This window comes from Eumetopias jubatus, unplaced genomic scaffold (genome assembly GCF_037043125.1).
Source record: "Eumetopias jubatus isolate StellerSeaLion01/CBP00866 unplaced genomic scaffold, mEumJub1_p1.0 scaffold_2, whole genome shotgun sequence".
Classification (NCBI taxonomy): Eukaryota; Metazoa; Chordata; class Mammalia; order Carnivora; family Otariidae; genus Eumetopias; species Eumetopias jubatus.
In genome coordinates this window covers 169,684,073-169,707,561 of record NW_028274808.1, presented here as the reverse complement: position 1 = coordinate 169,707,561, position 23,489 = coordinate 169,684,073, and the positions used below count along the sequence as shown (strand labels likewise).

The 23,489-nt window shown below is 35.3% G+C and overlaps 1 protein-coding gene across 3 annotated transcripts in view; it reads right to left on the bottom strand.

Moving 5' to 3' along the window:
* The window catches only part of PDS5A (PDS5 cohesin associated factor A), a 135,052-nt gene that overhangs the window by 22,382 nt on the left and 89,181 nt on the right, over positions 1–23,489 (bottom strand). For all 3 annotated transcript variants that reach the window (XM_088021198.1, XM_028087460.2, XM_028087470.2), the window contains exons 18-26: positions 22,448–22,553; positions 20,539–20,699; positions 16,869–16,992; positions 15,908–16,066; positions 13,408–13,476; positions 12,154–12,290; positions 9,440–9,563; positions 8,932–9,136; positions 8,323–8,437 (exon numbers count right to left, since the gene is read on the bottom strand). In XM_088021198.1, the coding sequence (XP_087877324.1) occupies positions 8,323–8,437; positions 8,932–9,136; positions 9,440–9,563; positions 12,154–12,290; positions 13,408–13,476; positions 15,908–16,066; positions 16,869–16,992; positions 20,539–20,699; positions 22,448–22,553 (1,200 nt within the window). The remainder of the gene's footprint in view (positions 1–8,322; positions 8,438–8,931; positions 9,137–9,439; positions 9,564–12,153; positions 12,291–13,407; positions 13,477–15,907; positions 16,067–16,868; positions 16,993–20,538; positions 20,700–22,447; positions 22,554–23,489) is intronic.

The following is a 23,489-nucleotide window of genomic DNA, read 5'->3' as shown; positions in this document are numbered from 1 at the left end:
GCTGTCTTCACGCTCACCCTCTGCCATGCTCCGGAGTGCCAGTTCTCCTGGAAGGGAGCTTTGAGTCCAGTGCCTGATGCTCAGGGGGCACCCCTCAAGTCACCTGGCTGTGGTGGCTGGAGGGGCTTGCATTCCAGGGTCCCAAGGGACTGTGGTAATCGGAGGGGCAGTTGTTGGCAGGCTACTACCCTCAGGGCACTGCACAGACAGCAGACTGAGGCATCCCTTCAGTTTTTCCTGTCAATAGGCCACTTCGTCCTGGAGCTTTGGACTAAGGGCAGGACTTAGGTTTGCCACGCATTTAGTGGCCTATGGTGCTTCCTCAAGGAACAAAGGCTATAGATGCCATCTTGGTGCTCTCAGTCTTTCTCCAGCTTGTTGGTGTCTCCCGGAAAGGAGCTCATATACTCATTTGGAACACCAGTTTTTGTGAATCCCACCTAGGGGACATCCCTCAGGATGCCTGGCTCTGGTGGTCAGTGAGGCTTCTGCTCCTGGCCCCTCAGGATTGTATATATCTGCATACTTTTAAAAGCAGCTGCCTGAAGGTTTGGTTTCCAGTCAGTCTGAATCTAGGTGCAGAGATCCTCCATTAGGGAACACTGACAGCTCTTGGCACATCCTTAACTACTGGGAGCTATTAAAAATATAACAGGTTACTTGGATAAACTCAGTTTTGAGAGATGACCAAGAGCTGGGTAATGCTGAATGAAAAGGTTCAACTCCTCCCCAAGGTCACTCCTTCAAGACTGGAAAAGGGGATGAAACATCATCTCCTGTACAGAAACCAATTCAGAGGGTCAAGCAAAAGGAAGAAACAGAAGGATATGTTCCAAATGAAAGGATAAGATAACACCTCATAAAAAGGCCTTAATGAAAGGAAGATAAGTAAATTTATTAAGAGTTCAAAGTAATGGTCATAAAATGCTCACCAGACTGGGGAGGAGACTGGATGAACAGAGTGAGAACTTCAACAGGGATGAAATTTAACAAAGTACCAAACAGAAATCACAGAGCTGAAGAATAATGGAACTGAAAAACACAATAAAAGGGTTCAACAGCAGACTAGATATAAAATAGAAAGGATCAGTCAGCCTCAATAAAAGCAGCAAATAAATAAATAAATGAAATAAAAAGTGAAAATATCTTCAGAAAATTAAAGGTTATCAAATGGACTAATATTTGAATTGCAGAGCTTCCAGAAGAGGAAAAAAGAGGCAGAAATCTTATTTGAAGAAATATGGCTGAAAACTTCCTGAACACAGGGATGGAAACAGACACCAGATCCAGCAAACCCAGGGAGATCCAAAACATACGAACCCAAAGAGACCTACACCAAGACACGTTACAATTAAAACGTCAAAAGTTAAAAGACAGGAAGTATTATAAGCAACAAGAGAAAAAAAAAAGTTACATATAAGGGAATCCCCATAAGACTATCTAACAGATTGTTCAGTACAAACTTTGTAGGCCAAGAGGGAGTGGCACAATATATTCAAAATGCTGGGGAAAAAAAAAACAAACCACCAAGGATATTTTACCTGTCAAGATTATCTTTCAGAATGGAAGGAGAGAGAAAGAGTTTTTCAGAAAAGTAAAAGCTAAAGGAGTTCATCACCACTAAACTGGTTGTCAAAGAAATGTCAAAGGGGCTTCTTTAAGCAGAAAAGAAAGGGCCCTAATTAGTAACAACAACACATGTGAAATAGTATCACTGGAAAGGTAAATATATAGTATGGTGAAGGTAGTGAATTACTTATAAAGCTAGTATGAAGGTTAAAAGACAAAAATAGTAAAAATAACTATGATTCAATAATTAGTTAAGGGATATACAAGATAAAAAGATTCAAAATGTGGGGCACCTGGGTGGCTCAGTAGTTAAGTGTCTGCCTTCGGCTCAGGTCATGATCCCCAGGGTCCTGGGATCGAGCCCCGCATCGGGCTCCCTGCTCAGCGGGGAGCCTGCTTCTCCCTCTCCCACTCCCCCTCCCCCTGCTTGTGTTCCCTTTCTTGCTGTGTCTCTCTCTGTCAAATAAATAAATAAAATCTTAAAAAAAAAAAGATTCAAAATGTAACATCAAAAACATAAAATGTGGGGAGGAGAGTTAAAATGTTGAGATTTAGGGGCACCTGAGTGGCTCAGTCAAGTGTCTGCCTTTGGCTCAGGTCATGATCCCCAAGCCCCAGGATGAAGCCCCATATTGGGATCCCTGCTCAGCGGGGAGTCTGCTTCTCCCTCCCCCTGGCTCCTTCTCTCGTCCACTCTCAAATAAATAAAATCTTGGGGCACCTGAGTGGCTCAGTTTTTAGGCGTCTGCCTTTGACTCAGGTCATGATCCCGGAGTCCTGGGATCGAGCCCCACATCGGGCTCCCTGTTCAGTGGGAAACCTGCTTCTCCCTCTACCACTCCCCCTGCTTGTGTTCCCTCTCTGTGTCTCTCTCTGTCAAATAAATAAATAAAATCTTAAAAAATAAATAAATAAAATCTTTAAGAAATAAATAAAATAAAAAATAGCATGTCCTAATTTAAAAAAAAAAAACGTTGAGATTTAGGGGCGCCTGGGTGGCTCAGTCGTTAAGTGTCTGCCTTCAGCTCAGGTCATGATACCACGGTCCTGGGATCGAGCCCTGCATTGGGCTCCCTGCTCCGTGGGAAGCCTGCTTTCCCTCTCCCACTCCCCCTGCTTGTGTTCCCTCTCTCACTATGTCTCTGTCAAATAAATAAAATCTTAAAAAAAAAAGTTGAGATTTAGAATGGGATCAAACTTAAGTTGTTATCAACTTAAAACAGACTGCTTTAAGTTGTTATATGTAAGCATCATGGTAACCATGAAATAAAAACCTATAGTAAATACACAAAAGATAAAGAGAAAGGAATATAAGCATACCACTAAAGAAAGTCATTAAGCCACATAAAAACTAAGCAAAAGAAGAAAGGAACAGGAAAGAACTACAAAAACAGCCACAAAACAATTAACAAAATGGCAAGCACATACCTATCAATAATTACCTTGAATGTAAATGGATTAAATTCTTTAATCAAAAACACAGAACCGCTGGATGGATTTAAAAAAACAAGACTCATCTATAGGCTGCCTACAAGAGGCACACCCAGTGAAAGTGAAGAGATGGAAAAAGATATTACATGCAAATGGAAACCAAAATAAAGCTTTAGTAGCTACACTTGTATCAAAATACACTTTTTTTAAAAAAAAAGATTTTATTTATTTGAGAGAAAGAATGAGAGAGAGACAGCATGAGTGGGGAGGATCAGAGGGAGAAGCAAGACTCCCCACTAAGCAAGGAGCCTGATGAGGGACTCGATCCTGGGACTCCAGAATCATGATGTGAGCTGAAGGCAGGTGCTTAACCAACTGAGCCACCCAGGGGCCCAGACAAAATACATTTTATTTATTTATTTATTTATTTTTAAAAAGATTTTTATTTATTTATTTGACAGAGAGAGACACAGCGAGAGAGGGAACACAAGCAGGGGGAGTGGGAGAAGGAGAAGCTGGCTTCCTGCCGAGCAGGGAGCCGGATGCGGGGCTCGATCCCAGGACCCTGGGATCATGACCTGAGCCGAAGGCAGACACTTAATGACTGAGCCACCCAGGCGCCCCAACAAAATACATTTTAAAACAACGACTGTAATAATACACAAAAAAGATATGTTACATAATGAAAAAGGGGTCAACAAAGTAGTAGATATAACCTTTGTAAATATTTATGCACCCAACATAGGAGCACCTAAATATATAAAGCAAATATTAACAGACCTAAAAGGAGAAATACAATAGTATTTATATAATTATTATTATTTTTTAAAGATTTTATTTATTTATTTGACAGAGACAGAGACAGCGAGAGCAGGAACACAAGCAGGGGGAGTGTGTGAGGGAGAAGCAGGCTTCCTGCCGAGCAGGGAGCCCGATGCAGGACTTGATCCCAGGACGCTGGGATCATGACCTGAGCCGAAGGCAGACACTTAACGACTGAGCCACCCAGGCACCCAGTATTTATATAATTATTATAATTTATGATATATGGGGACTCTAATACCCCAATTAGTTAAATGAACAAATCATCCAGACAGAAAAACCAAGAAGAAAACACTGGTCTTAAACAACATATTAGATCAGATGGACTTAAGAGATATTTACAGAACATTCCATACAAAAACAACAAATACGCATTTTTCTTAAGTGCACATGGAACGTTTTCCAAGACAGATCATATGTTAGGCCATAAAACAAGTCTTAATGGATTTAAGATTGAAATAACATCAAGCATCTTTTCCGACTATAATGGTATGAAATCAGAAATTAATTACACAAAGAACAATGAAAAATTAGCAAATATGTAGAGATTCAACAACATGCTACTGAACAATCAATGGGTCAAAGGAAAAATCAAAAGAGAAATAAAGGATATAGCTAGAGACAAAAATGGAAATGCAACATTCCAAAATTTATGGGATACAGCAAAAGCATCAAACATGGTAAGTTCTAACAATGAAGTTAATAGTGATAAATGCCGATCTCCAGAAACAAACTAATTTTACACCACAAAGAACTAGGAGAAAAAAAGAACAAATGAAGCCCAAAGTCAGTAGAAGTAAGGAAATAACAAAATTTAGAGCAGAAATAAGTGAAATAGACTAAAAATGGCAATAGGAGAAAATACTGATGAGACTAAGAGCTGTTTCTTTGAAAAGATAAAATCGACAAACCTTTAGGTAGACTGACCAAGAAAAAAGGACTCAAAAATCAGAAACGAAAGAGGAGAGATTATGACTAATACTACAGAAATACAAAGGATGATAACAGAATACTATGAAAAATTACATGCTAACAAACTGAACAACTTAGAAGAAAGGGATAAATTCCTAGAAATAGAAAATCTGAAAGACCAATTACTAGTAAGGAGATTGAATTAGTAATTGAAAACCACCCAACAAACAAAAGTCTAGGACCATATGGCTTCCTTGGTGAATTCTACCAACATTCAAGGAAGAATTAATACTGATTCTTCTCAAATTCATCCAGAAAAGAGAAGAGGAGACTTCCAAAATCATTTTACAAGGCCAGCACTACCCTGATACCAAAACCAGACAAGAATGCCACAAAAAAGAAAAACTAGAGGCCAATATCTCTGATGAACATAGATGCAAAAATCCTCAAAAGAATGTTAGCGAACTGAGTTCAACAATACATTAATGAAAGGATCATATACCATGACTGAGTGGAATTTATTCCAGGGATGGAAGCATGGCTCAGCATCCACAAATGAATCAATGTGGTATACCACATTAATAAAATGAAGGATAAAAATCATGATCAACAGATGCAGAAAAAGTAAATGACAAAATTCAACATCCATTTACGATAAAAACTCTCAACGAAGTGGGTATAGAGGGAACATACAAAAGACAAGAATGTCCACTCTTCACCACTTTTATTCAACAAAGTATTGGAAGTCCTAGCCAGAACAATTAGGCAAGAAAAAGAAATAAAAGGCATCCAAACTGGAAAGAAAGAAGTAAAACTGTCACTAGTTGCAGATGAGATATTATACACAAAAAATCCGAGACTCCATCAAAAAACTGTTAGAATAAACAAATCCAATAAAGTTGCAGAGTACAAAATCAATACACAAAAATCTGTTGTATATTTTACACTAATAATTATCAGAAACAGAAATTATGAAAACATTCCCATTTATAAGTGCATCAAAAAGAATAACACCTAGGGATATACTTAGCCAAGGAGGTAAAAGATTTATATATCAAAAACTGTAAGGCACTAATGAAAGATATTGAAAAGTCACAAATAAATAGAAAGATATTCCATGTTCATGGACTGAAAGAATACTGTTAAAAGGTCCATATTATTTCAAAGCAACCTACACATTCAATGCAATCCTTACCAATGGCATTTTTCACAGAACTAGAAGAAATAATTCTAAAATTTATATGAAACCATAAAAGACTTTGAATAGCCAAAGCAAATAGTGACACAGTAAGTTAATAATTACCACAAAGTTAAAAAAGTTTGAAAAACATATTAACACTTCAAATTACATGCAATTAAAATAATTGTTTAAAGATCCTAAAAAATGTTGCATGCTAGACAGAACAAAAAACATGTGCCAGTGATTTCAATTCTAACTCCAATTACTTCCTGTACGTCAGTACTCTTCTTCCCACATCATAGTTATCTCTCTTAAGTCTAATCCTTCTTCCACATGACTGCTTTGCAACTGAAATATGCTAAAATCCTCTAACATAGACCTTGTGTTTTATTTTATGGAAGTGCTTTCTGGGAAATGCCAAACTAAAAGTTTTTAAAGAAAAAAATTGTAAATATAAATGTAAACATTTACAAGATAAACAAAAATAAGAATTGGAAGACATTTTGGGAATTATTTTATCTCGTGCATTTTATGGGTAAGGCAATTGAGGGCCAGAGAAGTTTTTAGTTATGCAGCTGGGACTAGAACCTAATTATGTGGCTTCTTAAAGTATAGATCAACTAAAAGCCCTAAAAAGATTTTTTTTAAATGTAGACTTATTTCTAAGCATTTGAAATAGACAGTATTACTGGAATGATGTATTGGAAGCAACAACAATGAAATGACAAGCCTTCAAAATATAAGGAGCTCAACAGGTCAATGCTTAACAGTAATGTTGGACAAGATATAATATCTCTTCCAATTATGATACTGACACATTTTCAGTGATGAAAGCTGTAGGAGGTAGAGATAAATGTTGATTACAATCTTAAATTAGAACAGGAACAAGGTTTAATGTCACACATACAAAAATCATAATGCTTTTATTTATTTTTTTAAAGATTTTATTTATTTGAGAGAGAGAGAGAGAAAGAGAGAGCAAGGGCACAGAGGGAGAGTGAGAGCAAGAAGCAGACTCCCCACTGAGTAGGGAGCCTGATGCGGGGTTCGATCCCAGGACAGATCACGACCTGAGCCAAAGGCAGAAGTTTAACCAACTTAGCCACCCAGGCAACCTCATGATAATTTTAAATACAAGCTGAAGGTACTAATTTAAGAGTGCAAAGCAAAATCATAACAACAGGACAGAAAGTAAATACTGCTTTAAAGTTTCTTGGAGGTCAGAGGCAAGACAATCCATGTGGTTGCCGTTGGCTACTGGGCGTGAACTGTCCCACCTCCTCTCCCTCAGTGCAACCCATAGGCTCTAAAGCAAATCTGAGTAATGAAGAAAATCTGAAATTGTTTGGGGAATGCAACAATCCAAATGACCATGGGCACAATTATAAAGACTGATCCTGTTACAGGAATGGTTATGAATTTGACCGACCTCAGAGAGTACATGGAGGAGGCAGCTGTGAATGCCCTTGATCATAAGAATCTGGATCTGGATGTGCCACACTTTGCAGATGTTGTAAGCACAACAGAAAATATAGCCGTATGTATCTGGGAAAACCTCCAGGAATTTCTTTCTCTGGGAGTTCTTTTATAAAGTAAAAGTATATGAAACTGACAATACTGTTGTCATCTATAAAGGAAAATTGCTTTTAGGGGTTAATACTGTAGAAAGATTAATTTCTTTCAAAGGTCTTTCTACCCTTGGACTATAGTAAGAAGTCATCACATAATTGTTACACCTGTGTACCATTTAAGAGTCTTTTATCTGTAGATTAAAAATCACTTCATTTTCAGTAAAATGTGGTGTAGAATTTAAAAGCAAAATAAATTTTTTCCCATCAAAAAGTTTCCTGGAGGTCATCTGTAGACAAACTTAGGCTGCCTCTCTCACTTTCACCCTGTATCATACACAAGAAGTACCAGTTATTCAGCAACTGCTTTTTAATTGTTTACTTGCCTGTCTTTCCACTAGATACAAATCTCTCTGTGACTGGTGTAACAAGCCTAATTTTGTACTACCATAATCCTGCCACAGAATATTTCATGCGTAAATGCATATTTTTAAGACAGCTTTTGAGTATGAAAGTATAGTTTCAAGAAGAGAAATTTTTACTACATGGCTTTCTAAATTATCAAACTAAAGTAACTGAAACCCATCCTAATACAAAATAGTCAAAATAAGATAAAAACTAAAACAACCAAACCAACCTATTTCAAAGACTCAGTTAAATTGCAAACAGGAAACAAAAGAATCAAAAAGAACTTGACAGATGGGAAAAATTTTGTACGATGAAATTTATAATAAAGCCACAAAGAAGTTTTTATTCTAATGGGAATAGTAACAGGAAAAAATTTATCTTTTCAGTAAGTAAAAATAATTTTTAAAATTCTTGAAAATCAACATGACTTACTCTTTAATATCACGAAGCTGATCAACATCTTGTGATCTTGTAAAATCTGGATCATGGGCTAGCAGGTGAATCATGTATGGAACTACATATTCAGGCAACAGTGATAATAATTTCTCTAAAGTGAAAACATTATTATTAACAATAGTAATAATAGCTTTTATAAAATCCCTCCCTAGTTTTGCATTCTAACCACTTCAGTTTCCATATTTTTCCTCAGTTATTTTAAAATTACAGGCAACATGCTATCTAGATGATAGTGAAATACATTTCAATGTTGAAAGCTACTAAAGCCAAAGGGATAATTTGAGATTATACAGTGGTAAAGCTGGGAAAATAATTCTTTACTCTCTGACATCTGAGCAATGTGTTTAAATCAAGTCACATTGAAAAATAGAATTCCTCCAGTTTTATACATTATAAATAGCACTTAGAAACCAGGATTTTAGATGTTAAGTATATCACAACTATAGCAACAGCACTCTATAAAAATTAAAAATTGTAGTGTTTTTATAAATATACTACAATGGAAATATATGAAATAAAACCCCCCTATAAATTGATACACTCACAAGATACATTTGCACACTTGGAGCTTTCAAAATTACTCACCAGTAGCCATGGGGTTTTGTTTAATGTATTCCCTGCGTATACTGATATTTTTTAGTAAACACTGTCGTGCATGTGCTCTTCTCTCCTTCACAGGATCTTTGGCACACAAGGCAAAGATCGCCATATACTCCAATGGGAGTAGTAACTTCACGAGAGCCTTATGCAACTTCTGAGCAAATATCTGCCTTACTTGGTAGCACTCATCCTATAGCGGCATAAAACCAAAAATACTTAAATAAAAATGTTAGTACTTTTAAAACCATGACAAAATAACCCAGTTAAGAAAAAAACTGGGAAACATTTACTAAAGAGCAGTTTGTTCCAAAAGTCATTTTTAAAAAAAACGATTAATTATATTGGAGAATAACAATACTTAAAAGATACTTAGTTAGAATAGTTATAATAGCAATTTCTTTTGTGCACACAGTAAATAGATCTGTATTCACAGAAAGTAAATGTATTTAACTGTGAAGACCAAGTAATTGACAAAAATAAGAGGATTACTTACATTAATAACAAGTGCACAGAGCTGAAATTGTTCTGGGGTTATAATTTCATGGTAACAAGGTTCCTGAGCAAGCTTCATTATGGCACTACCAGCAGCTAATCGCAAGCGAGACATATCAGATTTACTATAAACAAACAAAAAAGAAATAAACATTTCCTATAACCATTATCATTCATAACAATGCTTTGATCCCTTTTTGAGTGTTAAGGTCTTTAGCATAATTTATGCTTAAAATACATCATGTACAAATCTGGGAAAGCTACTTTGAGTCCTTGAACTCAACACAGGGAAAAAGGCTCAAATCATTGTGACTAATAATAAATTTAACTGCCTTTATTTTTAGTTATGTTGTAGTATAGATCCTCTACCACAGCCAAGCAGCTCTACTTATGATCACAACTACGGTAACTGCAATGCCAAGAAGAACCATTTACATCAGGAATGGTATTCCTCACTTTAAGAGGAATACATATTTGTTGTAAAAAACTTGATTAAATCACCTATCATATTAAATGTTTCCTACAGTTTTTAAATGCATGTACATACATACATACATACATGTAATAAAAATCTAGCCTAAGCCTGTGACTGATGAAATGGAGGGGCTAGCAATGGGGAGCTGATTTATACCACAGAAGGGGATGTATCAGACAAATATCTAAGACTAAAGGATATGGAAATGAGAGCCAGTGTCTATCTGGGAGCAGACTTCCTTTTGTAGCCAATTCCCCGCCCCTCAGGAGGTCCAGCCCTTCCACCCCCGCCCAATAGTTTTTTATTCCCTAACTGGTAAAATGGGACAATGAATGAGATGAAAAGGACAGTGTTATTTCAACTTCTATGTTAAACACAGCATGATTATGACATTTTAGACTTTAGGAAACGTGGAAAGCTGGCTGAGTCCATCATTAGCATACAAGAGGAGACAACATGCACTCCGGGACTACAGGATTATCAGAGTGAACACTGGTATTCTTGAGGGAACTTCAAATGGCTTCTGAGACAAATGATTCAGGAATTAAAAAAAATAGCCACCATCTGGGTGCTTAAGCTTGTGCTAGGCTGTGTGTGAACACTATCTCATTTAATTTTCACTCTGTAAGTGAGCAAATTGAAGCTTAGAAAAGTGATTTCTAGTTCACACACTTAATAAACGGAGTGGAGAGCTGTATAAGTTTCTGATTCTAGAGCTCAAGCTAAACCATGGCATATATAATACCTAATTAAGATTTGCCTAATATTTCATGACATGTGTGTTCTACAATTAACCATTCCCTTATTTTCTGTGATTAAAAATGCTGGAAAGAACATGTTTGTATGTATGTTTCTGTATGATTCTTTTATTATTTCATGAATGTAAAAATAAGAGTCAAACGGGTAACATTTATAAGGATCTAGACACGAAATGCCAAACTGTCCTGCCAAGACTGTGCCAATTTATATTAACAGGAGTAATGAGGGGACCCATTTCCCTGAACCCATGGAACAGTGATTACTTTAAAAAATATTTTTGCTGATTTGATAGTCAAGAGGTATTGCTAAATTTAAACTGTATTTATTGTATTTAGTGATGTTAAACATTTTTAAAAAGGTAAACTGATAATTCATAGTCTTATCTCTATTGGGGATTCTGCCTATTTATCACTGCTTTATAAAAGCTCATTATTAAGCCTTTGCCAGAGTTTCCCCAAATTTAAAAATTATCCCCAACTCAGCTCTAATCTTCTAATCTGTTCCTATAATACCCTTGGCTTATTCTATGATAAAGATAATTTTCCATGGTTTTCTTCAGTTTATCAAAGCATTCAGCATCTTTACCGTAATTTGCTCATTTCCTAATCTCCTCCACTAGAATGCATATTCCTTGGAAGGAGAGATTTTTATAGCTTTAAAAAAAGCACAGCAGTACCTAGGATGACAGTGCTCAATAAATAATGAACGCACAAATGAATAAATTTGTCCTGTAATAACACATTTTTTAAAATATTTTTTAAATTTTTATTGTCCTGTAATAACACATTTTAAAGTAGGAATGCATCACAAGTAGAATTCTGTAGTTTTATCTGTTGGTACTCCTGGACCCTAGTAAATCAAGAATTTGAAACAAACAAGGGTCATGAAAAATTTGCTTTTATTTTCATCTTAAAAAGAACAGAAAGAAGAAATGGTGATTTCACAACACACTGAAAATGTGCAGAAATGGAAACAATGTTTTTTGTTTTTTTTTTTTTTTGCAGCAGAACCTTGTTTTAATCTTCTGCAAACCACCAGGAGGGCTGTGATTTTTCCTCCTTTGAATCCCTCCACTGAAGCTGGTATTCCTTTCATGCTATCCAGTCACCCACCTTGTTCAATCACTACAGTACAGGGTAAAAGGTAGGAACTGAATCTTATCTGTTTTTGCTGCAATGCTTTTCATGGTGTTTTGCAAAGTGTAGTATTTCAACAGATATTTGCTTAAGTGAACCAAAAATGCTGAAGCCAACTGTAACATATAGTGATTATGACTAAACATTTACCGGAAAAAGTTTGGTCTTTAGAAAAGAAACATTCCATCATCACTGAGTTGAAAACCCGAAGTGAGTAGTACATTAGATCTGATCCCAAAGCATATGGTGCAATTACAACATGCAATATTAATTAGGTAAATAACTCCTATGTAAGTTCTACCAATATTTTGAGCTGTAAAAACTGGAAAGGAAGAAAGATCTCACCTGATCCTCTTTTGCTCTGTCAGGTCACCCTCACTAACCAACATCGCTGATAATAATCGAAGAGTTGAATTGGCAGATTTAGACTGGTTGTTTTTCATACCCAACAGCCACCTTACCAGAAGTTTAATTGCCTGTACCTATAAAATATTAACATGCTAAAAAAAGAAAGGAACTTAAAATTCCAATTAAAGGGAAGATTAATTTATGTCAGTTAGATTAGTGAGGTTGCTTAATTGCTGGTGGACATGTTTTATTAAACAAGTCTGTAGGATAGTAACAGTAACAGCAAGAATATTTATTCTGTTTAATGGATAATAGGCACTTTTCCCAGAGCTGTACATATATTAACTTATTTGATGTTCCAAACAAGCCTACAAGGGAGGTTTTTATTTCCAATAGATAAGGCAACGGAGACACATTACTATGATAGATAATTTGCCCAAAGTCTGGCTTCTGAACCCAGGCTTTTTGCAGTTACCCAAGATTTTCAAATTATTTGAAAATATATTGTTTAAAAATAACTATTTAAACTATACCTATTATAGTGATTAAAATGAGCTATTTAGATACTTTAATATTTTTATAGTACTGCAAAAACTACTTTGAAGAAACCACTAAGTCTGATTCTATCTATCCTGATTAAAAAAACTAGGAGATTCCATAATTATTTGTGGTCATAATTTCTTGGAAGTTTATACTCAAAAGATTGCTACCAATACATGTGAAAAAACTAGCTAAAGGATCTAGGTGTTATTTACGGTATTTATTGACAACCTGGAAAAAAGAATTGATGGAACAGACTAGGAAGCTATACAAGGTGAAACAGATTATCAAGGAAGATGGTAACAAAACAAGTCTTGTCTTCAATCCCAATACCACCACTTTAAAAATTAGTTTTATTGAGAGACATTTTGTATCTATCAAAAGTTACCAATTCGATAACAGCCATCTGTTTTTGCCAAGTTAATATTCATATTTTTGTAGAGAGTGGTAGTTAGGCTAGACCTGAGATGCTTCTGAGCATCAACATCCTACAATTTCTGTGTAAAACAGCCTCACTGAAATTATTTTAGCAGGCATGAAGTTCTATGGAAGATGCTGACATATATCTATATATAAATAACTCAATGAGGACTACAACTTTTGATTTAAAAATAAAGTACATCATTTATTAGCTGTCAGGTTAAAGAAAAAGGGTGTCTATGAATGTTCATTATTTCAACACAAAAGTTATCAAGGCCTACACAAATTTACCTTTGCTAGGACTTCGGGGGAAACCTCTTCATCTGGAGACCATAATTTTCCATTCTTCTCACCTGTTGACTATAGACAATTGAATATATTTAACTCTTAGAAAGATTTTTGAAGTTTCCTTCATTAAGTTTTTCATGCTGAACAATGCAGTGCTCTAGGAAACCTATAGGAAAGTCACCAGAGCTTGAAAAAGAACAAAGTTGGAGGACTTGAACTTCTTGATTTCAAAACTTACTACAAATTTATAGTAATCAAGACAATATGGATGAAACTGACATGTATAGGCACATAGACCAATGGAATGAAATAGAGAACCCAGAAAACCCTCACATATATGGTCAGCTGATTTTTAACAAGGTTGCTAAGGCCAATTACTTTACACAAATGGTGCTGGAAAAACTAGATATCCACAAGCAAAAAAAAAAAAAAAAAAATGATGATTTACCTTACATCATATACAAAAATTAACTCAAAAAAAATCAAAGATCTTAATTTAAGAGCTAAAACTATTAAAACTCTTAAAAGAAAATACAGGGGAAAATCTTCATCATCTTTGATTTGGCAAATATCTGACAAGGGTTTAATACTCAGAATATATAAAGAATTCTTACCACTCAGGAACAATAAACACCCCAATTAAAAGTGTGCAAAGGACTCTGAATGTCCAAGAAGATACACAAATGGCCAAAAGCACATAAAAAAAACAAACAAACAACCTTTACATTGTTAGTCATTAGCGAAACACAAACCAAAACTGCAAAATACTACTTCACATCCACTAGAATGGCCATTATCAAAAACAGAGAAAAGAGGAAGCATTGGCAAAGATTTGACAAAAATTGGAAGACTTGTGCATTGATGTTGGGAATGCAAAAATGGTACAGCCACTGTGGAAAACAGTGTGGTGGTTCCTCAAAAAGTACAACATAGAATGACCATGTGACCTAGCAATTCCAATCCTAGGTACAGATCCAAAAGATTTGAAAAGAGGTTCACAAATGTTCACATCAGCATTATTCACAAAAGTTAAAAGGTGGGAAAAAACACAACTGTCCATTAACAGATGAATAAACAAAATGTAGGCTACAAATACAACAATATTATTCTGGCATAAAATGAATTAACTTCTGATACATAACACAAATGAACCTTGAAGTCATTATGCTAAGTGAAATATGCCAGGCACAAAAGGACAAATATTGTATGATAAGAGGTATCTAGAAGAGGCAAATGCAAAGTCAGAACAAAGTACAATAGAGGTGTTACCAGAGGCTGTGGGAAGGAAGCAAGGGGAGTTACTGGTTAATGAATGCAGTTTCTGAGATTAAAATGGTCTGAAAATAGTGGTGACAGTTACACAAAAAATGTGGGTACATATTTTAGGTGGTGCTTTGGGTCATTTTGGAGAGTTGTTTGGCTTTCCTGGGTATTTCCTATGTATATAGGAGGTATACATGGTATAAATGTTTTTATTTTTTAAAAAACCAAATCCAACAAAAACACCCACCCAACAACAAAAACAAGAATGTTGGCGTATATGTGATAGACACTTAAAAATGGCAAAAATGCCATTTATATTAGGCATATTTTACCACACAAACAGCAACAAAAAAGAGCCATTGTAAACTACAATCTAGTCAAGTCTTAAGTTTCACGTTTGTTGCCATTCATATCTATCAATAGTGCAAAGAACAGCCTGAATGTGATGAGTGGGAAATGACACTTTGGCCATGCTCTTCCATTCTTGTCTATTACATCCAAAGAGGGTAAGGGAAAGAGGATGGAATGCACTGGCAAATGTCTTTCTTTCTAAGTTTAGATATCGAAGGCTCCAAAGACTATTGGATCATGTGGAAGGAATAGGTAAGCTGGATAAATTAGCACTGCACTGAAAGTCATCCACAATGATCCAGCAGGTAAAACAGATTTGTCTTCATTCAACAACTTTTTAATTTAGATCTACTTGGTAAAGTGGTGATTCGTAATCAGAGGTGTGTTTCAGCAATCACTTGGCGTGCCTTTTCAAGCTACATATTTCCAGGCTCCAGCCCAGAGTTAATAAATTAGCTTGTATGCACATACACGTGCGTGTACCCACCCCACACACTTCAATAACTAAAATATGCATCTAGTGCCAAAAATGCAATGTAATTATATTTCAAAAAACACTAAATACAAATCCACTCATATTTTTAACAACATCTGATAAAATTCTAACACTCCAGTAAACTGTCCTTCAAATGTTAGGATAATAGCATTTGACTTATATTTTTTACTTCATGATTCATCCATCTCATGTTCTCATTTTTTCTTTCTTAAATGTTAAGTTCTGCTAATAGCTACATAAAGTCAGGATGTCATTTGGAAATTTAAGTAAATAAGGAGGGAAAACACAATAATTTAAAAGGAAAATTAAATAGAGAAGCAGAAATGTTTCTGTGATAAAGATGTAAATAGTTTTAGTCTCATTATTCTAAATTTAATTAAATTAGAAACTTACCCTGTCATTCATTAGCAGATCTTTCACAATAAAATTTGCTACTACAGATTTCATTGGGGAAGCAAATTGATCTGGTGCTAACATAGAAATGTGGCCCAATGAAACTAATGGAGTTATAAGTTGTTCTGGTACATCAGCATTCAGACTCCTACTGAGTGGCTATAAAAATAAAACAGTCAAAATTACCAGTTTTGTTTTATAAATATCTAGACATTCTATGGAAACAGTTAATGTTCCTGACCCTCCTGAGTTTGTTGGGCCCAAACAAAGCTGTGCTAATATGATCAAAAGTAGCTTCAGCCATATTAGACACTCAATTTTTATTTCAACTACTGAAATTCAGTAAGATTGAAAGAATCCAGAAAAAAAAAAAAGCACACATAAAAGGCAGAAGTAAAAACAAGAACATTTCTGCGTCATCAAATCAGTATTATTTTCAAGCCATCTACAATAATAGGCTTGTTATGTTGGTGGACTTCTTACCCTATGGGGACATTTTAAAGACCATGGACCATAAATAAGTGTTCATTGGGTTCTGTTGATACTATATCCAATTTATAATAACAGGAGTACCTTTCCAACAGTGGGATCAGATCAAGGATCACACAAAGGAAAAGGCAAAGAGGACTAATTTTCAGGTAGGGTTATCAGGTACTTTAAACTGGGTAGTTCAAAGTTACTTTCTGAGGATACATACCACAGAGTCAATAAAGCTAAAACTAAATAAAATGTTCTAACACAAACACACAAAATATTCTTCTGTATGTAGTATTTGAACATATAATGTGATCTAAAGGCTATGAATACAGTGCTAAAAAAAAAAAAGAGAGCCCCTGCTCCCATAGAATTTATATACGAGGGTGAGACTAAATAGCCAAAAAAAAAAAAATCTACCTTCTATCTTCATCAAACCACACAGCATAAAAAATCAACATAAACACATCCTATATATTATATATACCTCAAAAATCTGTGCAAGCTGGACTTCTTTATTTGTGAATATGGCATGTATACAGTGAACAGCCTGTTTTGCTTGGTGTGGAGTACCTCTCTTTGCTTTCTGATGTAAAATGGGAATTAAGGTCCTGTAAAAAATAATATCATAGTTTAAAAAAAAAGCCCATACACCACAAGTAGTTCTTTTGGTTGTCCCCTCTACCTACTTTCTCATAACTGTTTGGATGTATGCTGGTAGAGAAGCCTCTCGTTATTTTTTTAAGTTTATTTAAGTAATCTCTACACCCAACTTGGGGCTCGAACTCTCATGACGCTGAGATCAAGAGTTTGCGTGCTACACCGACTGAGCCAGCCGGGCATCCTAAGAAGACTCCCGTAAAAATTACCTCATCTATGGAAAGATATCTGTTCTCAACTATAATCCAAGAAATACAATGTCTCAAGAAAAGCTACTTCCGGGGGTGCCTGGGTGGCTCAGTCGTTAAGCGTCTGCCTTCGGCTCAGGTCATGATCCCAGGGTCCTGGGCTCGAGCCCTACATCGGGCTCTGGGCTCGGCAGAGAGCCTGCTTCTCCCTCTCCCACTCCCCGTGCTTGTGTTCCCTCTCTCGCGGTCTCTCTCTGTCAAATAAATAAATAAAAAAAAAAAAAGAAAAAGGCTACTTCGGGAGACAATTTGTTTTAAAGCCACCTCATGAATACAGAGAAATAAACAAACCACCCTTAATTTATAATCTAAAACTTGCCCCATGCCATACTCTTATATCTACCTTCTAAGTACATATTCCTAATTTTCCATTTCCCTTTCACAATCCCCTTCAGTTATTTTAAAGCAGTCATGGAAAAAAAGTAGCAGAAGGCCAAGTTTTATTAAAAAGTTTAAATGATACCGGTGAAACAAAGTATGCAAGGATACAGACATATATTGGTAGAGGAGTAATAAAAGCATCTAACAATTATTGAGTACTTGTGCCAAGCACCATTCTAGGTGTTTTTACATGGATTAAGTCAATTAATACTCACAGTCACACAAAGAGGACTGTTATATTAAACAGATAAGAAAACTAAAGCACAAAAATATTATTAAAGCTTCTTAAGCTGACAGAACTAGGATTTGGTGAGGTTGGGATGTGAAGATGTGTACTTCTGTTCCAAGATCCATGCACTTAACCTCCAAATTGACACTGAAAATCCAAGTAAAACAATCCTTCCTTAGGACAATATGTACTTTATTGTACTACATTACAGTCTTAAGCATTAAATGTTGATGATATGGGAAAACACTGTACGAAGAAAACAGCATGTGTGTATCAACCTATAAAATAGGTATATACATCAAGTAGATAAAATACTCTTCAAAGTTACAAAGTGTTGATACGACTCTTTTTCTCCTTTATATATCCTAAAGTTTCAGCTTTTTACAATGAACATACACGTATTTTTTTTAATCAGAAGAAAATCTATTTAAGGCAAAAAAAATTTAAGGAAAAATACTTGTCATTCATTTACTGCAGTGGTCCTATTTTATAGATTATAAGGTCAGTTGTGTCAAATACAATGGTGAAAAAGGGTCCTCTCATGAAAACAGGAGGCTAGACATTAAGAGCAAGTACCCCAGATTCCAGGTCGTGCACCTCAACCAAAAAACTGGAACATATGCTAGTCTGCATAAATTGGATTTGACATTTCTGAGTATGCCACATTTCTTTGTACACAGGTTTAAAATGGTAAGCTAGGGATTTCTATGCCCAAGCAGCCTCCTTAACTGAACACTGTCTTTCTCTCACAAACTCATTTACCAGTAACAGTTCTCATAAATAACACAAGTAACAAAGGGAGACGCAGCATTGATCAAAATGTTGTTAAACGTATTATTAATTCTTCTTAGTCTAATGAAATGACAACACATAAATCAACTTTAACCTTTTTCCTTGTTATTCTAGTGTGCTATAATCTAATGATGCCATCAAGGTTATTGTTGAGGCTTGCACTGTTGTACTTCTCTGCTTTTCAATGATTCTCTCCTTCCTTCCTAATTAGTCTTTTTTTTTTTTTTAAGATTTAAAATTTTTTTTTTAATTAGAGAGCACAAGCAGGGGGAGCAGCAGGCAGAGGGAAAGGGAGAAGCAGGCTTCCCGCTGAGCAGGGAGCCCGATGTGGGGCTTGATCCCAGGACCCCAGGATCACGACCTGAGCCGAAGGCAGACGCTTAACTGTCTGAGCCACCCAGGTGCCCTTTTCTAATTAGTCTTAAGAATAAGAGGTTTTGGGGCGCCTGGGTGGTTCAATCGGTTAAATGTCTGCTTTTGGCTCAGGGATGGAGCCCTGAGTTGGGCTCTCTGCTCAGAGAGAGCCTGCTTCTCCCTCTCTCTTGCTGCTCTGCCTATTTGTGCTCTGTGTCAAATAAATAAAACCTTAAAAAAAAAAAAAGAATAAGAGGTTTTATTCCTTGTGTCCAAAAATTAACGATTCCATCTAACCCCATTTTTCCACTGCTTCATTTGGGATAGAATTCCTTTAAGAATAAATCCTTTACCTTAAAAAAGGTTTTCCTACCTTGAAAAACTCACCAGAAACTTTATCCTAAAGTTTCTATCCTAAAACTATCCTAAGACAGTTTTATCCTACTGTGTCAATGATTTTTTTTTCAATGTATAAATATAAAAATTATTGTCTCTAGACTATAAACTCCTTGAGAACAGGGACTGACTGTGGCAATTCTTTATTATTAGCCAGTACAGTTCTGAGAATGAAGAGAATGTACAATAAACATTGACTTATTTCTCAAATTAAACTATTAGCTCACAAATTTAATAAAAACGAGGAGTCAGGAGTCCTCTTACCCTATTATTACCCTGTAACGGAAAACTGGTTTGACTTGGATATATCCAAAACTATTTGCATATACCCTGAACATGTGATTCAACAGCTATCAGCAATGTGTTTTTCTTCCAAAAGACATCTCCCACATCTTTTGTCTAAATATAAACTCTCAGCATAAGTTTGATCCTAAGGCAACCTCTTTAAGATGCCAAAGTAAAAATATCAACATGTATTTCATTCTTATGGTGAAAGGGGAAAGGTAATCTTGAGAGATCAAAATTAGCAAAGCACCACTGCCAACAACCAAGCAACTAATAAGATATGCTATTAAGCACACTACTTGATTATCCCATTCTTTGGTGAGACATGAAGGTGGCAGCTATTGAATTTAAACCAGCTGAGAAAAAAAAAATGAACATACTTAGATAACGAAGATATATTAACTATAAATTTGAAATTCTGTGAAAACTCTTGATTATTAATATTTAAAAATCTTGTTATAAACAAAGTTTGTTTGTTCTTTTAATGGTGGAGGAGGAGAATGAGGCAGAGAAAAGATAAAACAAAGGATACAGAAAAGTAGTTTTTTTTTTTTTTTTTAAGTAGGCTCCACGCCCCACATGGGGTTTGAAGTCATGACCCTGAGATCAAGAGCTGGATGCTCTACCGACTGAGTTACCCAGTTGCCCCCAGACAAGTAGCTTCTAAGTAAAAATTCTCTTTCCTCGCTCCTATCTTCCTCCATGAAAGGGAAAACTGACTGTATGGCTCCCACACTTAAAAAACTTTTGTGTTAAAAAAACAAGAACAACAAAAACCACTTTGTGTTTACCATGAGAAAAAATATACTCACGATCGTATCTGGGGTAGGTCTGTTTCTATTTTGTGGCCTGTATTTCTAAAAATTTGTATAGCAGCTTCTGCTACCTTGTCATCTTCCATTCTGAGGCACTGTAACAGGGACTCATATGTCTCTGCAGAGTGGAACGAGGTAGGATGTGTGAAAGACAGAACCTGGAGGAATAGATACAGCTTTAGAAGTATAGACAATTGTTTTAACCCATTAAAAGATCATTATATTTTCTACTATAAATACAATTCAAAATATTGGGCTGCATATGCTAGCTATACAGAATGAAGATTTTATTTCATAGCCTCCTTTGCAATTTGTTGCATTTAATGAGACATTAGCAGAAATATCGTGCATTAGATTCCTTAAGAGAGTTGATTTATAGCCCTTGCCCTATTTTCTTCTTCACTTCTTAGTCTATCCTGATACTGAGAATGCAGCAAACGTGGCTCCTTTTTTATATGGACTGTGATATTGTGAAGCGAACAAAATGTTAACACAGCTTTATTTCGCTGGCAAAAAGATACTCTATAAGGGATATTTTAAGTGGAATCCATCACAAAAAGTGTACTGGGTGTAGCTATAAACAAGCCATAACTGTGAACTTTTATCATGATTACAAACATAAATAATTATTCCTACACAAGTCCCAGTCTATCCCAAAGGAATGTACAGCAAGTTAGACATAACATGTCTACAAAGTTTACTTTCCATGAAGTGGGAACAATTTACTTATAGCATAATATCAGTAATAAGGGCTAAGTGGAGAAGTGAGGGGCAGGGGATGGAGTATATAGTCTTCATTAACTTATTCAATAAGCATTTATTTACTGGTTTATAAAGTAAAGAGATTGTCTCATTTGGTTAGGTTTTTGTTGATAATATTTAGATAATATGTTGACATGTTAAATAAGTTGATAATATAAAACCTTATTAAGTTTTACTTACAGAAAAAAGGAGAATCAAATTTGAAAAACTGAAAAAACATATTAAAAATGTTTATCTTAAGGATTTCACTCTTAAAACTACTTAAAAATATAACCTCATTAAAAATATAATTAGAATCTTTCTTACGAAGCATCATATCAATTATTTCCATGAAATTGTATTTAAGACCATTCCAATACAATCCCATCACTGTTTTCTTTCTCACGTCCACCGCATTTGTCTCTTCTCCCTTATATATTGTAATGATCTAAACATTTTTTGCCTTCAATTTCCTCTCCTCTTTACTCCATCTGATGAAAGCTCTGTCAAGTGCTGTTATCATATTAAAAGCCAGAATGAAAGACCCCGATAATACCTTTCTGCTCCAACACCATTCCACAATCTAAAACCAATTTTGTCTCCCATTATTCCCCAAAGCAGTCCTTTTCTCTGGTTAGGGTGGACTCCCAACATTCCTAAATATGCCAAGAATTAACTTCTTTGATGATGCTGTGTTTCCCCTAGATTAAGTCATATCTTATCCATAAAGTCTTGTCTGAACTGGCTCTTACTAATTGCTCTATTCTCTGAATTCTTTGGGCATAAGAATATATATATGACTAGCAATTGTTTAAAAATTCCCCGATCAGACAGATGCTATTATATAATTCCTGTGAGCAATCCTACTACTCCAGATGAAAGGTAAGACTAGATCATTTAGAACATACTGGTACAAGCACATGTTATTAAATACAGGCATGCAAATGATGAAACCACAAACCCCCAAAACATTATTTTATAATGTAAAACAATTACATTATTGTAATGTAAAAACATACATTATTTTTATAAACTGTGATTTCTACCACAAATGTTTAATCTTTCAAATAGTTTCCAGTGAAATAAAGCCCAACTCTTGCATATCCTTAAGGGAGTTCAAATTAAAACTGTGGAAATGCATGGAGACAAAATTATCTCAAAGTACCTTAAGAAGTTCAAGCCCTGAACGAATAGCTGTATCTGGACTTACACCCTCCTCTTCATCATCTGCTGTCCCCTCTATTGATTTATTCATCAGTTTTACCAGTGCACTATTAAAACGAGAAAATCTAAATTAGTAACCTTACTAGATTAGTAACTGTATCCTAATTGCACTGTGGCAGAATACATACAGAATCTAAACATCAGATATAAATATGTTCATGGAGGAAAAAGTTATTTTATGACTTTTAAACTTTGCTCCCTATTTGACAGCTGAGATTTTTTTTTTAGTTTATCTCCCTACACCACCGACCAAACTCCATGTGTAACTCTACTGAAAAATAACAAAACTAAAATTAAATGACACATACTGGAAATATAATTTACTATTGATTTCTATGTATAAAGATATCATTTACAATCTTAGGAAAAACAATAGAGGGCAGCTGCTAAATGGACAAATGACAATTCACTCAAAGCAAAAAGCAAATAGTTAACAAAACACGGACAAAGATGTTTAAATTAATCCCTGATAATTAATTTACTGGATCAGTAATTACAACCCAGAAATTCATAGCAAAGAAGCACTTCATCAAAAGCATCATGTTATATTCATAAATACTCATCAATTAAAAAACCACTTAATTACAAAAATACAGATTCTAAGGGACACATGCACCCTGTTTATAAGCAGCCTTATCAACAAGAGCCAAACTGTGGAGAGAGCCCAAATGTCCATCGACTGATGAACGGATAAAGAAAACGTGGTACATATATACAATAGAATATTACTCAGCCATCAAAAAGAATGAAATCTTGCCATTTGTAATGATGTGGACAGAACTAGAGTGTATTATGCTAAGTGAAATAAATCAGAGAAAGACAAATACCATATGATTTCACTCATATATAGAATTTAAGAAACAAAACAGACAAACATATGGGAAGGGAAAAGAAAGAAAGAAAAGAGAGGGAAACAAACCATAAGAGACTCTTAATGATAAAGAACAAACTGAGGGCTGATGAGGGAGGTGGGTGGGGGATGG